This window comes from Hypanus sabinus, chromosome 15, assembly GCF_030144855.1.
Source record: "Hypanus sabinus isolate sHypSab1 chromosome 15, sHypSab1.hap1, whole genome shotgun sequence".
NCBI classification, from domain to species: Eukaryota; Metazoa; Chordata; class Chondrichthyes; order Myliobatiformes; family Dasyatidae; genus Hypanus; species Hypanus sabinus.
The window spans coordinates 45,222,661-45,238,979 of record NC_082720.1 but is presented as its reverse complement, the minus strand read 5'-3'; the positions used below and the strand labels follow the sequence as shown (position 1 = coordinate 45,238,979).

General features: G+C 38.0%; 1 protein-coding gene across 1 annotated transcript in view; it reads right to left on the bottom strand.

The window, feature by feature from the left end:
• Nucleotides 1–16,319, bottom strand: part of LOC132405155 (PH and SEC7 domain-containing protein 2-like) — a 128,237-nt gene that overhangs the window by 34,736 nt on the left and 77,182 nt on the right. The window contains exons 8-11 of the mRNA XM_059989856.1: nucleotides 16,008–16,051; nucleotides 14,491–14,681; nucleotides 8,775–8,845; nucleotides 6,043–6,200 (exon numbers count right to left, since the gene is read on the bottom strand). Of these exons, the coding sequence (XP_059845839.1) occupies nucleotides 6,043–6,200; nucleotides 8,775–8,845; nucleotides 14,491–14,681; nucleotides 16,008–16,051 (464 nt within the window). The remainder of the gene's footprint in view (nucleotides 1–6,042; nucleotides 6,201–8,774; nucleotides 8,846–14,490; nucleotides 14,682–16,007; nucleotides 16,052–16,319) is intronic.

The following is a 16,319-nucleotide window of genomic DNA, read 5'->3' as shown; positions in this document are numbered from 1 at the left end:
TTTTTTAAAATTTAGGGCCCCTTTATAACATATGCTACAGGCCCTGCATGAGGGAGTTCAGTAGGCTTATGATCTTGGTGAAGAAGCTGTTCCCCATTCTGCAAGTTATTGTCTTAGATCCTGCCTTATAATAAGGCATCAAAAAGATTGTTGGACAGATGGGAGAGATCACTGATGATGCTAAGGGGCCTGCATATGCAGCACACCCAATAAATACCCCCAATGGTTGAAATAGACACTCCGATAATGCTCTCTCGAATCCTTGCAATCTCTTGTAGGGACTTGGGGTCAGATGCCTGGCAATTCCCATGATGCAGCTGGCCAGGACACTCTCGATGGTGCTCCTGTAGAAAATATGTGGGGTGGGTGTAAGCCTCACATGTCTCATCTCTTCATCAGGACTGTGGTGACACTGCTGTGCATTCTTGACCAAAGAGCTGGTGTTGAGGGACTAGGTAAGATTGTCCATTGCTGTATATGTACTCTCAAAAATTTTATGCTCCTAAATCTGTCCACAGTGGAGCTGTGTATGTGCAGGGGTCTGCCTACACCTTCCTAAAGTATATAATCGTCTCTTTAGTCTTGTCCATTTTGAGACTCACGTTGTTGTGCTCACACCGTTCTACCAACATCTCAACCTTCTCTCTGTATGCCGTCTCTTTATAGTCATTGATGAGGCCAACCACTGTTGTGATACCAGCAAACCTGAAGATTTCGGTTTGAACTGGATCTAGCAGTGCAGTCGTCCATCAGCACTGAGAACCCCTTTTCAGGAACATCTTTCCTTCCACTTCACTTTCAGAATTCATTACCTTTGCAATCCTCTAGACCGGGGGTCGGCAACCTGTGGCTCCCGAGCCATTTGTGGCTCTTTCACCTCTGTGCTGCGGCTCCCTGTTGCTTTGGGAAATAATTGGTCAGTATTTAATTAAAATGTATTTTATGTTAGTTTGTTAGCTTTTGAAATGTAATTCTAAATTTGAAGATTATGGTGATCTTGTACAATCTAAGTGTGGCGACACATTTCCTCACAATTAGCCAGCATTCCGGCTAAGGGAGATAGCCTACGGGGGTTTGTGAGTACGCGTCTTTTGCAGCATCTGCGTCCATGGGGGCTGGGTTGAGGGAGGCTTAAAAGCAAGGCTGTTTAGTTCGAATAAAGTTACCTTTGACTGCAGTCTTTATTTTAGCGCTGCGTGTAGCGCTACACCGCTACAACGTGTTTTTTATCGCTATTAATATACATCACCACTGCCAATGCCTGACACCCGCCAGTGCGCGCTTTCTTTTAATTCTTCGATCCAAGGTAGGCTACCTATGTAGTAACCTTCAACCCAACGTCTTTTTTTCGGAGTTCAAAATGTTTTTGTTGCATGCAGAAATGTAATTTCGTTTTCTCTGCAGGAGTTCATCAATTTCAAAAATGCAACACATTATAGTTTGTTTATACATAGCATAAAGGCAAAAAAACCCCGTTGTATGCAGTGTTATTTCATTTTGTGGCTCCCAGTGTTTTCTTTTCTGTGGGAAATGGGTCCATATTGGCTCTTTTAGTGGTAAACGTTGCCGACCCCTGCTCTAGACCATCTATTCAAATCCAAACAATACAATGGATAATGGAGTAGGTTTTCAAAGCTTGCAGAGAGATTTAGGCCAGTTAGAAGAGTGGGCTGAGCGATGGCAGATGGAGTTTAATGCTGATAAGTGTGAGGTGCTACATTTTGTTAGGAATAATCAAAATAGGACATACATAGTAAATGGTAGGGTTTTGAAGAATGCAGTAGAACGGAGTGATCTAGGAATAATGGTGCATAGTTCCCTGAAGGTGGAATCTCATGTGGATAGGGTGGTGAAGAAAGCTTTTGGTATGCTGACCTTTATAAATCAGAGCATTGAGTATAGGAGTTGGGATGTAATGTTAACATTGTATAAGGCATCGGTAAAGCCAAATTTGGAGTATTGTGTACAGTACTGGTCACCAAATTATAGGAAAGATAACAACAAAATAGAGAGAGTACAGAGAAGATTTACTAGAATGTTACCTGGGTTTCAGCACCTAAGTTACAGGGAAAGGCTGAACAAATTAGGTCTTTATTCTTTAGAGCGTAGAAGGTTAAGGGGGGACTTGATAAAGGTATTTAAAATTATGAGGGGGATCGATAGAGTTGACGTTGTTAGGCTTTTTCCATTGAGAGTAGGGGAGATTCAAACAAGAGGACATGAGTTGAGAATTAGGGAGCAAAAGTTTAGGGGTAACACGAAGGGGAACTTCTTTACTCAGAGAGTGGTAGCTGTGTGGAACGAGCTTCCAGTAGAAGTGGTAGGGGCAGGTTCGGTATTGTCATTTAAAGTAAAATTGGATAGGTATATGTATATGGACAGGAAAGGAATGGAGAGTTATGGGCTGAATGCAGGCCAGTGGGACTAGGTGAGAGTAAGCATTTGGCACAGACTAGAAGGGCCGAGATGTTTCCGTGCTGTAATTGTTATATGGTTATAATACCTATTGGGTATCATCTTACACACAGCTTACGGAGATGTAACATTTGTCCTTTCAGGTCCCATTTCCCATTATGCAGGCACCTAAACACAGCTTCCAGGTAAAGTAGCTGCTAATTTAGTCTACTGCATGAGGTGCTTACAATAATGTTTCCGCCAAACAAAGATCAAGTGGTCACTTGGCAGAACATCTCAAGGATGACCCTGAGTTTCCATTTGCTTGACACTTTAATTTTCTATCCTACTTCCATTTCCAACTCTAACCTTTTATATTGTTCCATTGATGCCCAACATAAGTTCAGGCAGCAGTACCTCACTTTCCAGCCTGGCACAGACTTCAAAGCTCAACACTGGGTTTAGCAATTACAGATAATCAACATTCCAATATTGCATCTCATATCCTCAATGTTCAATTTTTTCCCCTCTCTCACCTGCTATTTTAGATTTCAATCATTCCCTCCTACATACAGTACACTATCAGCAGACACAATGTTACTGTGCTCCTTCAGTTACATGTCCATCATTTGTGTTACTCAAATGCACCATATATCTATCCTATTACATTCCTTCTCTATTCAGGTCATCTTTGCACTGTGAAATTTGTTTCATTTTTAATGTTTCCCAGTTTTGATAAAAGCTTATTGACATGAAACATTAACTCTTCCGCTTCACTCAGTTGCTGTCTAATTTGCTGAGCATTTCCAATACTTTGTATTTCAGTTTTCCAGCGTCTGCAATATTTTACTTTTGAAATTCCAAAATAAGTACAACTAAAAGGAATTTAAACAGAGTATTTGCAAAATAAATCCAAAATTTGCCCAAAAAAAGTGAAATGAATCTTTTCACATGGCCCTGTAAAAAGTATCTCCCAGTAGCTCCTGGTATCATGCATTGTAGGTTATTAGTTAACTGCAAACAAACAAACAAACGCTGGCTGAAAAAATAGAGAAATGTAGAAATCTACATGAAATTGTCTTGGGGTAATTTTTCATGTAAGTGACTCAACAAGACAGCACATCTTGTGGATACAAGTACGGCAAGGAGGTCCCAGCCCATTCTTCCTTTATAATTGGAACATCTGCTGAACCAAGTAGAGATCAGGTGAGGCAAATAGCGCTGTACAGTATGCACTAAATCGCTTTCTCCCCACTCCTGCAAATTATGCTATGTTGTGCCACCAGGATATTGACATTCAATTGCTGAATTGATGTGACAAGTAACAGACCATGTAAATCCTGCAGACCATGAATGAATGACTAAACCATTTTTGACTTTCTTCCCTTTGCTGGAGTGTCAAAATGCAATGGACATAAATTTAATAAAAATGTTATAAGGTTGACAAAAGTGATGAAGAAGTAGTTCTTGCCCGTTCAGTGCCTAAAAGGTGATTTCTACAGAAATCCTCACCATGCTGAAACAATGCCTGATATGTGCAGGGCTACAGATCAAGTTCTGGAAACTGGATTATACTTGGTAGCTCTTTTTAAATTGACACGAGTTTAGTGGGCTGAATAGTGTTCAACTGTGCCATTAACTTGGCAGTGTGAAGGATCAGAAGGATCTTGGGGTCTGAGTCCATAGGACACTCAAAGCAGCTGTGCAGGTTGACTTCATGGTTAAGAAGGTGTACGGTGTATTGGCTTCATCAATCATCAAATTGAATTTAGGAGCCAAGAGGTAATGTTGCAGCTATATAGGACCTTGGTCAGACACCATTTGGAGTACTGTGCTCAGTTCTAGTCACCTCACTATAGGAAGGATGTGGAAGCCATAGAAAGCGGGCAGAGGAGATTTACAAGAATGTTGCTTGGATTGGGGAATATGCCTTATGAGAATAGGTTGAGTGAATTTGGCCTTTTCTACTTGGAGTGATGGAGGATGAGAGATGACCTGATAGAGGTGTATAAGATAATGAGAGGCATTGATCATGTGGATAGTGTTATGTACCCGTGGGTATCTTGTGCCTATCACATGACCATAATGTAACTGAGGCTATGCTGGGCATGAGGTAATGGTCTTGTGATGGTGCAGTGACATACTTTTCCCACCAGTGAGAGGTCATGTGATAGTTTTTTCAACAGGGTATAAAAGGAGAACCCCTCCCTGTGACATGGGGCAGCTCGAAGTTGGATTCACTAGTGACTCTGTTCTGCTTCGTATTCAATGTTATGATGCAGTTTTGTTTTAAAGTGGAGTTTTACTTTCTGCTTTAAGCCTCAAAGGTTATTGCTGGCAGTTTTGCTACAATACTGCCAGTTCAGCCCAGTGGAGAGAGAAGATTTATCGAAGTTCGGGAAGCTGGAAGAATCAAGGAAAGTTGGTGTTGTCAGCTGTAAAGCAGGTTTGACCTTTATTTAATCTTCGTACAAGGAATTAGTAACTTGTGTCCATGATAACTCCTGCTTTGCCAAAAGAGCAGAGAGCTGGATGCAGAATTTCGCCAAGGAAAGGTCAGTGCCTTTAAACCGTTTTATTTCCTTCAATTGTAAATCCCTCGGTAAAGCATACTTTGGCTAGGATCAGCAATAACGTCGCGAAAGAGGCTTTAATTATTGCAAGGAAAGTCTTTCCCTTAACTGACTGTGTAAATCATTTTTGGACATTTTGCAATACTACTTTAAAGAACTGAGTTCACATTTCTCGCGTTAAGAACTGTTCGAGCTGCTGTATCGCAGCTGACTTCCGGTTAAGTTAGTTGTTTGTTTACTTTTAGGGATTTTTTTAAACAGTGTTTAATAATTGTTTTATTTGTTATAAAAAAAACCTGTCTCAATCATATATTCATTGTTGCTGGATCGTAACAATAGTCAAAGGCTTTTTCCCAGGGCATAAAAGGTTGCCACAAGGGGACAGAGGTTTAAGGTGCTAGGGAGAAGGTACAAAGGAGATGTCAGGGGTAAGTTTTTTACTCAGAGAGTGGTGAGTGCGTGGAATGGGCTGACGGCAACGGTGGTTGAGGCAGATACGATAGGGTCTTTTAAGAGACTTTTGGATAGGTACATGGAGCTTAGAAAAATAGAGGGCTATGGGTAAGCCTAGTAACTTCTAAGGTAGGGACATGTTCAGCACAACTTTTTGGGCTGAAGGGCCTGTATTGTGCCGTAGATTTTCTATGTTTCTATACTTGTTATGATTCGATTAAACATTTGCTGCTGTTGATTAAGGAATTAATGTTTTGCATACAATTGAGAGACTTTCACTTCAACAGGCAGTGAAGATCTAACATTGCCATCTAATTTGAAAGGCTCCATCTTTGCTAAATTTAAATTGAGAGATATGAACCAACAATTGTCCAATTTAGAGACACAAATTTCCAAAATTTCATGCTACTCTGTAAGCTGGTGAAAAGTTCAGAACTTGGTTTACCATAACAACTCCTGCCAAATGTATTTTATAAACATTAGAAATATGGTCACTTGCTTTTAATCACCCGATGATATAAATCTGAGTAGGCTCTGAAGATAGCCAACATCATTATTTCCAAACTAAATATGGTAACAGTATAACACAAATGCTGAAAACAGATATGTACAATATTCTTACGGTGCTTGGAAAAGGAAGACTCTCCAGTCTGCTGTCTTCAATTTCAGAACATTAGGCCGTTTGCTGTACTCAGTAGCCCTTGTTGCTAATGCATGGTGTATTCGAATAGCATTTTTCAGATCCACTTCAGATAAATCCCTGTCTAGCTTATATTCATCCTATAGGAAAGAAACAATAGGATTATAATATTTAATGTTTTGACAGTTCATTAAGATAATGAAAATACCTTGTGCAGTATAAAAGGGATATTCTACTCTATGGTTTAAAGTATTATTCATTTGTTTATGTTCAAGTTTTCTCCACTGCTCTGTTACTTTCAATTCATGCTCCCCAATAATTGTTCCAAAGTATGAAGCAACTAATCTGAGTCAAGCTATTATTACTTGTGTTTCACATAATTATAGGATATAACAAGGTAATCTGAGTATACTTCCTCAGAAATTAAAAAATAGAGAATAACTGTAAAATTAAGACGAGGTCACTCATGGATAATGACAGCTAAGGTGTCTTCTCATGAAGGGTTCCTGATATCTGGAATTCTTCCCCTTAATGCTCCAAAGCTAAGGACAATTGAAAGTGATAATGGTAGGTTATTGTTAGGCAAGGATCATGAAATCATGGTATATGAATAAATCTAATTTACAGGTTACTGATAACCTACTTGACTAGAGGGCAGAGGTTCAAAGAGATTATTTGGTCAAAAACAATTTCCCACGCTTTTTAGATTACTATTTTTGTTCTGTATTTTATTAGAAGTTCATTAATGCTTTGGCTAATAATTTTCCAAAATTAAACTTAATTATAAGCAGGATTTATTTTGTAATTTGTATTTTGCAGTTACTAAGACAGTAAAAGTGCCCTTTCACTAAGGACCAATCCTAACACTGCCATTAAACCTGCTGACAATAGTGATTAATGTTGTTTAATTTACCTACAACTATTTTTCAGAGGCTTTTTCATTTTGGCTTGAAACAGTGATCCATCTCAATACTGAACATAATTTCCCAGAAAATCACTGACTACACTTTTTCTAGCAATCTTCCCTCCACAACCTCCAACTCAGAGTCCTTCAATATATACAAGCCTACCCCTAATAAGGATAATACAGTGAAACAGTTCTGGTGGAACAACTGTTTTTGACCTGGCCCATCTTCACTCATTTTTCCCCATTTGTTCAAATCATTTTCACCTAGATCCAGAACATTTCTACCAGCTTTCAACAATAACACTTCTCATTTCCCTGATTCTCTCTCTCTCTCATGTTTACAAGTTGCATAATTCACCAGGAAACCCTGAGGACTTTTGCTTCTTCTTTGAACAGAGGCACAACCAGTTCCCCTTTTGCATTCCTCTGAACGTTCAGAATTCTTTTCACCTTAAATGTCTTCTTTTCTGTTTCCAGTCACTTTCTCAAAATAAAAATCTTTGAGCCCAAGCTACTCAAGTCTCTTGTGGGATATGTGGGACGTTTGTTGTTTCAGTCCTGCTCAACTTTCTTTTAGTAATATTAGTGATTGAGTTCATGTCATTTCCAGCACCCAGTCTAAATCACAGATCTGTCAATTTGCAACATTCTTTCATCTTATGACTTTCAGATTCCTCAAATTCCCCATCTCCATTAGAAGGGATTGATTAAATTATAACAAACTTCCACGGCTACACTGCTACGCACTCTCCCACCTGGTCCCTATCCAACTTCATTCTCCCAATTCTCTGTCTTCATTGCATCTGTTTTAATAAAACAAGCTTCTTTGGCAATATTGCTACCTTGCCTTCCCTTTCCTTTGAACATAAACTTTATATACCACAGTTAAAAAGGACTTTGTTGTATATTCCATGCAATCCTACATGTGCTCTTTCTCTCCCATTGCCAGGATGGAGCAAAAAGGGTGTTCTCCCTTTTTGCTTTCCCCTAGTTGACATTAGCCACCATCCTCCAGATTCAGTGGGAGATCCACCATAACTTCCCATGCACTTTATACAATGTCACTATCAAACATATTTCTCCTAGCCACCTTTTTCAGAATTCCATCTGGACTTTCCTCTCAAAATCTGCTCCTCCATCTCTCTGAATAACCACTTACTTTCCCATAGCTTTTGTCAGGCAATCATCTGAGTAGCAACACATGTCTTTAATCTGCCCTCCTTACCTTCTGAACACTTCTCTAAGACAAATAGATGTTCTTCTTACACTTCCTGCAATTTAAAATACTGAATCCATTGGTTGCAATGCGATCTCCGCTACAGTGTGGAGGTGTAACTCAGATTGCCTGTCTGTGGAACACCTCAATTCAATTTGCATCTATGAATATATTTATATTTTAATTTTGCATCCATCCCACACTAACACCTGTCCTCTGTCTCCTATACTATTCTACTGAGCCTTAATCTGAGCCATCATAATAGCAACTCATTTTTCTACAATAAATATGATAGCTTTGAAGACAAGAATAATGGGCTCAGCCAGTGAGCATTTCCAACATTTTGTTTTATGTCACATTTCTAGTATTCATGTTAGTTTCCTTTAGTAACTTCAGAACAGGATGTAAACCACGTCTGTCTAAAATTCCCTGATCATTGTTCTGGTTCCATTTATTCTACTCAGTTTGCAAAGGTGTAACAGTGTTAACAGGTTGCCACACTTCCCAATAAATCCAATTTTAACAAAGCAACAGATGACATTTCATATTGTTAATAACTTAAAGCTTTGTAATTCTACTATGGTTTACTACCTTTTGCAAGTACAGAATAGTTCCTTTCAGGACTGCGTAAAATTTTTTCCATCCTCTTCTTCCCCTGGGTGCTGAAAGATAAACAAAAATTCAGCCATACCTATATTTATTTGTCTACACCTCAATGATTGACGTGGGTTTTATAGGTGTAGATAATAACTTCTTAGCAAGCTTTGGTCAGACAAAAAGTAAGTAATAATGATTCCTGATATTCTATGCATACATTGGCAATTCCATTGCAGGATGTATTTAAAATCATAGATGATATATAAATGTCCATATCTGGCATAGTCTCTGTCTGCGCATAATAGTGTGTGATTCCAAAATAGTAGTCAAAATTCATGGCATATAATTGAAATAATGGAAAACATAATGAAGAAATGGCTATAAATTCAATGACTAATTATATTTTTATAACTTATAAGCAGTTACTTGGAGAAATATTTGCTTAACTCAGCAATCACATTTAAACTATTTAACTGTTTATTACATATCATCCTAAGTTGTAAAGAGAGAGCTATAACTTATTGTATGATGCTATCAATATCCAAACATTATTGCTTCCTCCCTTAAATACCCTGAGTGACGGAGTAAAGTGCAGGACCTTTTTCCCATTTCAGTCCTGAATGAACAAATCTTTATTTTGTGACCGTGACACCAGTTCTAGGTAGTCCATCTTGGGGAAACATCATTTAGACATGTACCCTGTCGAGCTCTGTCTTCTCATTCTTCAACTCTCAAAAAACATAGGCCGAGTGTGTTTTATCTCTCTTCATAGACTAATCTGCATTCCAAATATCAAATACTGTAAATGATCAAGGCACACACTTGCTAAATTTTATCTTTGTTATTAAGAACCTAAACAGCAAATTAAATAAATAATGTTTTTTGAGCCCTCCTGTATCAGTCTATGATCTGGCAGCAAAATTCAATAATAACTCAAATGCCAATGACATTCCAAACAATGTTAATTAAATAAACATGCAATTGGTTTTGATGGAGTGGAGCTATTATAGCTGTTCTGGTGAGAAACCCCATGGCATTAATCATGCACATTAAAATTTCCTGGAATTTTTGAACCATAATCACGATGTGCATCATAATTATGTCATTATTATGATTCAGGTTTTCAACACATTTAGCCCATTTATTTAATTAGATAATAACAGGTATCTCAATACTTTTCCATTAATGTTAAAAAATAGTAATTCTGGTATTCTACATGTTAGTAAAAAGACGTGTTAAATCATAATTTTATAAACACATGTCCTCTTTGATGACTTTGAGTGAAAGAGGTTAACTCATTCTCTTGGTAGTTCATTATTATCTTTCATAGTTTAAGTATAAATAATCCCCTCTAGTTGATGCATGATAGTTTACTGAAGAGTTATTAGGCATCTCAGCAGTGATTCTTTATAAAACTCAGTATCTATATCAAGATCTTCCCTTCAATTGGGGTGTCATTTTCAAACTGGATCACTTTATACAAGTGTTTTAAAAATTATATTAAAGTTGTTATACATGTGGGGATTATCATGGATTTGGAGTAGGAAATTACCAATCTTTTCAGTGAGATCCAACATAAGAACATCAGAAAATAAGACATAGGAGTAGAATTAGGCCATTTGGCCCACTGGCTCTGCTCACCATTCCAATATGGCTGATTTATTATCCTTTTCAACCCCATCTCTTGCCTTCTCCCTGTAACCTTTGATACTCTGAAGAATCAAGAACCTATCAAACATATCCATTATCTTGGATTTCATAGCCATCTCAAGCAATTAATTCCACACATTCACGATCCTCAGGTGCAAAATAATTCCTGCTCATCTCCATTCTAAATGGACATCCCATATTCTGAGGCTATGTCCTCTGGTGTTAGTTTTGCCTACTATAGGAAACATCCTCTCCACATCCACTCTTTAAATATTTTTTAGATTTCAAAGAGATTCCTCCCCTCTCATTCTTAGAAACTCCAGCGCACACATGCCCAGAATAATTAAACGCTCCTCGTATGTTAACCCTTTAATTCCTGGGATCATTCTCGTGAACCCCCTCTGGGCCTTCTCCAATGTCAGCACAACCTATCTTAGATAAGGGGCCCAAAACTGCTCACAATACACCAAGTGTGGTCTGACTACAGCCTTATAAACCTTCAGCATTACATCATTGCTTTTACATTCTAGTTCTCTTGAAATGATTGCTAACATTGCATTTACATTCCTTGCCACTGACTCAGCCTGCAGTTAACCTTTAGGGAATCCTCCTACAAGGATTTCCAAGTCACTTTCCACCTTCGTGTTTTGAATTTCCTCCTCATTTAGAAAACAGTCTATGCTTTTATTCCTTCTACCAAAGTGCATCACTATACACTTTCCTACACTGTTTTCCATCTGCCTCTTCTTTGCCTATTCTTCTAAGTCCTTCTGCAGATATCCTACTTCCTCAACACTAAATCCCTTGCCACCTAAGTCTACAAACGTAGCCACAAAGCCATCAATTCCATCATCCATCTCTAACCCTTGCATACTCCAACAATGCCTGCTCCCACAATGGTAACTCTACAAACACCTCGCCTCTTTTTAAAGGCCCTTGTTAAGTTATGAATAACCCAAGCAATAGATAGTCCCAACAGGCCCCACTTGTTTTTGATTCCTTTCTGGTCAAGATGGCACCACCATACAATGTTCTTTTGGTCAACTTCCTCTGGATAGATCACGAAACAATACATTTCACTTCTTTTATGTCTTTTACATTTGATTTTCATCTTGGATATAATTCTGGAATTGTTGGGGTGTGTGATTGGAGATCATTTGGGTGTCCTAGCGCTCTGCAGACAGGATAGTGCAAGGCAGAGGTGATGAGTGTGGGTAGGCTGCGGAATGAGACACGAGCCGATGTTCAACTCCATTTTGCCAGATAAAGCTTCCATTGTTTGCTGATTAGGGAGATCAAAACATCGAGGCAAATGCAGATGTTTGGAGATCATCTGGGTGCTTCAGTGGGATTCCAGGAGACAGAGGCAGCGTGCACAAACCCAAAGTGGGCAGGCTGCGGGAAGGGGACATGAACTGATGCTTGACTCCATTTCACCAATTAAAGTTTCCATTGTTCACCGATTAAAGCGACAAGGGATACTGAAGCCTCAAGGTGATTGCGGAGGGTGAGCGCCAGTTGCCTATCTTTTGATTGCTCTGCTATGGAGAGGGAAAGGTCTGCCGGAGAATGTTGCCCAGGTTTTCTGCATTTTGGATGTCGACTTGGACTATAGACATTCTTCAGTCTCATAGCCTATATTCTGTGCTTTTCACCCAATCTTTCTTGTTATTTTTGTGTGGGGGAGGTGGATTTGAGGGCCAATGTCCCTGTTCTGCTTTATTGTGCAGGATGAGAGATCTGGTGTTTGATGTGCTTGTTCCACTTTTGTTCAATTTTTGTGTGGGGGGTGGGGGATGTGGGGGGCTGTTGATGATCACGCTGCCCTTCTTTTCTTTCTTGATTTCATAGCTACCTGGAGAAGAAGAATTTCAATTTGAATACTTTGATAATAAATGAACCTTTGACACTTTTTATAACCGTAGTGTGAAGTCCACAAGGAACTTTCTCCAATTCTGATCTTCCTCTAAATGCACCACAATTTTATGAAAATTAAATGCCTGCTCCTCTTTCAAAATATTTCTATTTATTGTGCTGCAATTAAAGAAGCTCTTCAAGGGTTAAGGAAAGAAGCTTTGTCTTTGAGGGAAAAACCTGTGTGTGTGTTTTTAAGGAGATATGGGAAATTCTCTCTGACCAAATGTACAAGATATTCATCATGAGAAGCTATGAAAGTAATGATTCTCAGAGGAACAATTTGTGGAGATAATGATAAACAAGCAAGGTAAATTTGCTAAATTTGTGCCAAAGTACAATTATCAAAAAAGGAGTTTGTGCATCAGTCCTATTAAAACAAATTGGAATGCTGCTGCTAATGGGATCCTATTTGAAGCAGAGAATCATTAATGACTTGTTAGGTTTGATGGATCAACTTGAGATAACCTACTTCAGAGCTCAAACTTGCTGACCATCTGCAGCAAAACCTAATGTTGGGGGAAGACATGATGAAGCATTGTCAGTACTCTTCAAGGACTTAAGAATGATAAAATGACATGCATCAGCAGCTGGCTTATATAGATAGCAAAAATACAGAGCCATCTCAAAGTTGTACATTTCATTTGTGGTTCTATGACAAAGAGGGAGACATTAGGCTTTTTCAGAAAACTGATGAGATTCACAAATCCAGTGCTCCAGCTAGAAACCAATTTTCCCAGAGCCACAGGTCTTAAAATTTTTTTTCCTCATTATCCACATTATTGCCTCAGATTGTGAAAGAAGTAATGCCGAGGTTAACCATGAGAAAAATTTGTGATTTTTGTCATTTATATGGAGTAAATTGCTCAGTTATTCTCCAAACAGCTACTACATGGTGATGTAGAAGCTGCACTCAGTTTACTCTGGTTGTCTACAGGCTCCATTCTGCTACTGCCTTACTAATAGACCTATCACTAAAATCCACATGAAGCTGTAATACTTACCCACTAATTACTTGATAAACATGCATGGAAAAGTTAGGCATCATGCATTAATATTGATATTATTTTTTGTTACATGCTGCACCTTAATTACTGTGAAATTATTTTTTATGTATATGAATCTTAAAAATGTAACTACTGCTGTTTTTTAAATTGTTTTGCACTTTCTTAGAACTCTCAATCCCAGTTTTCTTTCTTAATCTGTATTTTGCTTTTCATGATTTGACAAAGAATTACATATACTAATCTATACATATATGCTTTGCCTCTGCATGTCTTGGATGCATGTTGAAGTATGTTGTTGCATGGCCTACTTACATATCCACTTATCACATTTTGAGAGCATTGGACTAGATCAAATGTTTGTAGACAGCAAAAAAAAAATCATGGGGCAATTGGAAGTACAGTGAATGGCAAGTTCCCTTACCTTTGTAACTGAACACACAATCAAGGCCATAATCTTAACTCTTACTCTCTCGATATTTTTGATATTTTTCCTAAATTCTCTGAGTAATTTCAAATAACAATTATTTTACCTCCTGTTCCTGGTCTTTTAAAGATCTGTGTATGTCTGCAATAGTGAGAGCTGCTGTCTACTGATCATTGAAGAACACGGGCATACTAATGTTAAGTTGAAATATCCTGTAATATAGTGCATTTAAAATAGTGCACTACAAATATCAGCAACAAGATTATTGGACATTACTGACACCAAATAAACTGTAAAAGTCAAAACTGCCAGAATCCTCAAATAAGCAATAACTATATTTACTGTATCTGTCATAAAAGAAAATTAAGTCACTAAAGCAAGCCAGGTGCCAAACGTCCAGTACGTTGTCTTCATTTATATTTGATGTATATTTTCACTGTGTGACCTTGCCTGTTCAGGAATTTAGCAAAGTGTAGCTTTCTTATAATTATTATCTATGTTGATGGTGCAGTAAAATATTTTATAGCAGAAAGCCAATACCTGGGTACCGTGCACACCCAGAATACGTCACCCCTAGCCATTTCCAACAAGCCTAAATTCCACAAGCAGAGCTCAAACATGTACCCAAAATGTTCATGGGAGAAATCTCATTTAGCCCATTGAACATCAGCTTCTACAGCCTGTCAATAAAAACAGAAAACTGGAAAATGCTTACTTCTCTTGCCATCCATGTCTGCATGTGTTTTACGATTGAGTACTCCATGTTTGTAGGTTGCTGCATTCAAAGCCTGAGGGATATCAAGGAATGGATTACTGCTATCAATTATTCTTGTCACTTTCTTTGCACAGCTATCAAATTTATCATCCACAAGCTCTGACAGTGATTTTCTCAATTCATCTTCATCCCTAAAAGAAAAGAGTAGAATCAATTTTATTGAAGACATTTGTAAATCTGTTTATTGCTGGAGAAGAAAAATACTTCAAGATCATTGTAATCACATTTAAAAATAATTGCTATGTATAGATTTTAATTCAGCATACATTAACAACATATCTAATGTATGTGTACAAAGACAGAAATTGAGTCTGAGAGTTTACAAAAGTATAAATAATTCCAGTGAATGTGTGAAAACACAGGGCCTTCTTTGTTGTAATGTACATTTAATTAACCATATAACAATATAACAATTACAGCACAGAAACAGACCATCTCAGCCCTTCTAGTCCGTGCCGAATGCTTACTCTCACCTGGTCCCACCGACCTACACTCAGCCCATAACCCTCCATTCCTTTCCTGTCCATATACCTATCCAATTTTACTTTAAATGACAATATCGAACTTCTACTGGGAGCTCGTTCCACACAGCTACCACTCTCTGATTAAAGAAGTTCCCTCTCGTGTTACCCCTAAACTTTTGCTCCCTAAATCTCAACTCATGTCCTCTTGTTTGAATCTCCCCTACTCTCAATGGAAAAAGCCTATCCACGTCAACTATATCTATCCCCCTCATAATTTTAAATACCTCTATCAAGTCCCCCCTCAACCTTCTATGCTCCAAAGAATAAAGGCCTAACTTGTTCAACCTTTCTCTGTAACTTAGGTGCTGAGACCCAGGTAACATTCTAGTAGATCTCCTCTGTACTCTCTGTATTTTGTTGCTTTCTTTCCTATAATTCGGTGACCAGAACTGTACATAATACTCCAAATTCGGTCTTAACAATGCCTTGTACAATGTTAACATTACATCCCAACTCCTATACTCAATGCTCTGATTTATAAAGGCCAGCATACCAAAAGCTTTCTTCACTACCCCATCCACATGAGATTCCACCTTCAGGGAACTATGCACCATTATTCCTAGATCACTCTGTTCTACTGCATTCTTCAATGCCCTACCATTTACAATGTATGTCCTATTTGGATTATTCCTACCAAAATGTAGCACCTCACACTTATCATCATTAAACTCCAACTGCCATCTTTCAGCCCACTCTTCTAACTGGCCTAAATATCTCTGAAAGCTTCTTGAAATGAAAATTAATTTTGCATTTAAAAGACAGAATTCCTGGCAACAATTTCCACGGCTAGGAGTGCTGTTGTGTAATTTTTCAGTTCCAATATAGTGAAAGCAGAAGTATTTATGATGGATCTTAAAAATTAAATAATTCCGGTCATTTACAATTTAAGTACATCAGAATTTAATTACATAAAAAAATAAAGTTTGTACTTACACAGCCCACTCCAGCTTTTCATTTTTTATTGAGTTATACAATCCCTGAAGGAAAAGAAATTCTATTTTATTAGTGAATAGTCAAACAGATGAATGCATTTAAAGGACACTATTAGAATATGCTTATCATAGAATTACTTAATCATTATCATTCTTTACTACTTTGATCAGATTGATTGGAAAAATGACAAGCAAAGGGAGATGAATACTCTTGAACTGCTGATATTCCAGTTTTTGTATTTCTTAGTTTTTCATGCTTTACCATTTTCTCTGTTTTGTTGGCTCTTATGTGAAAAAAGGAGCATTTCATTCA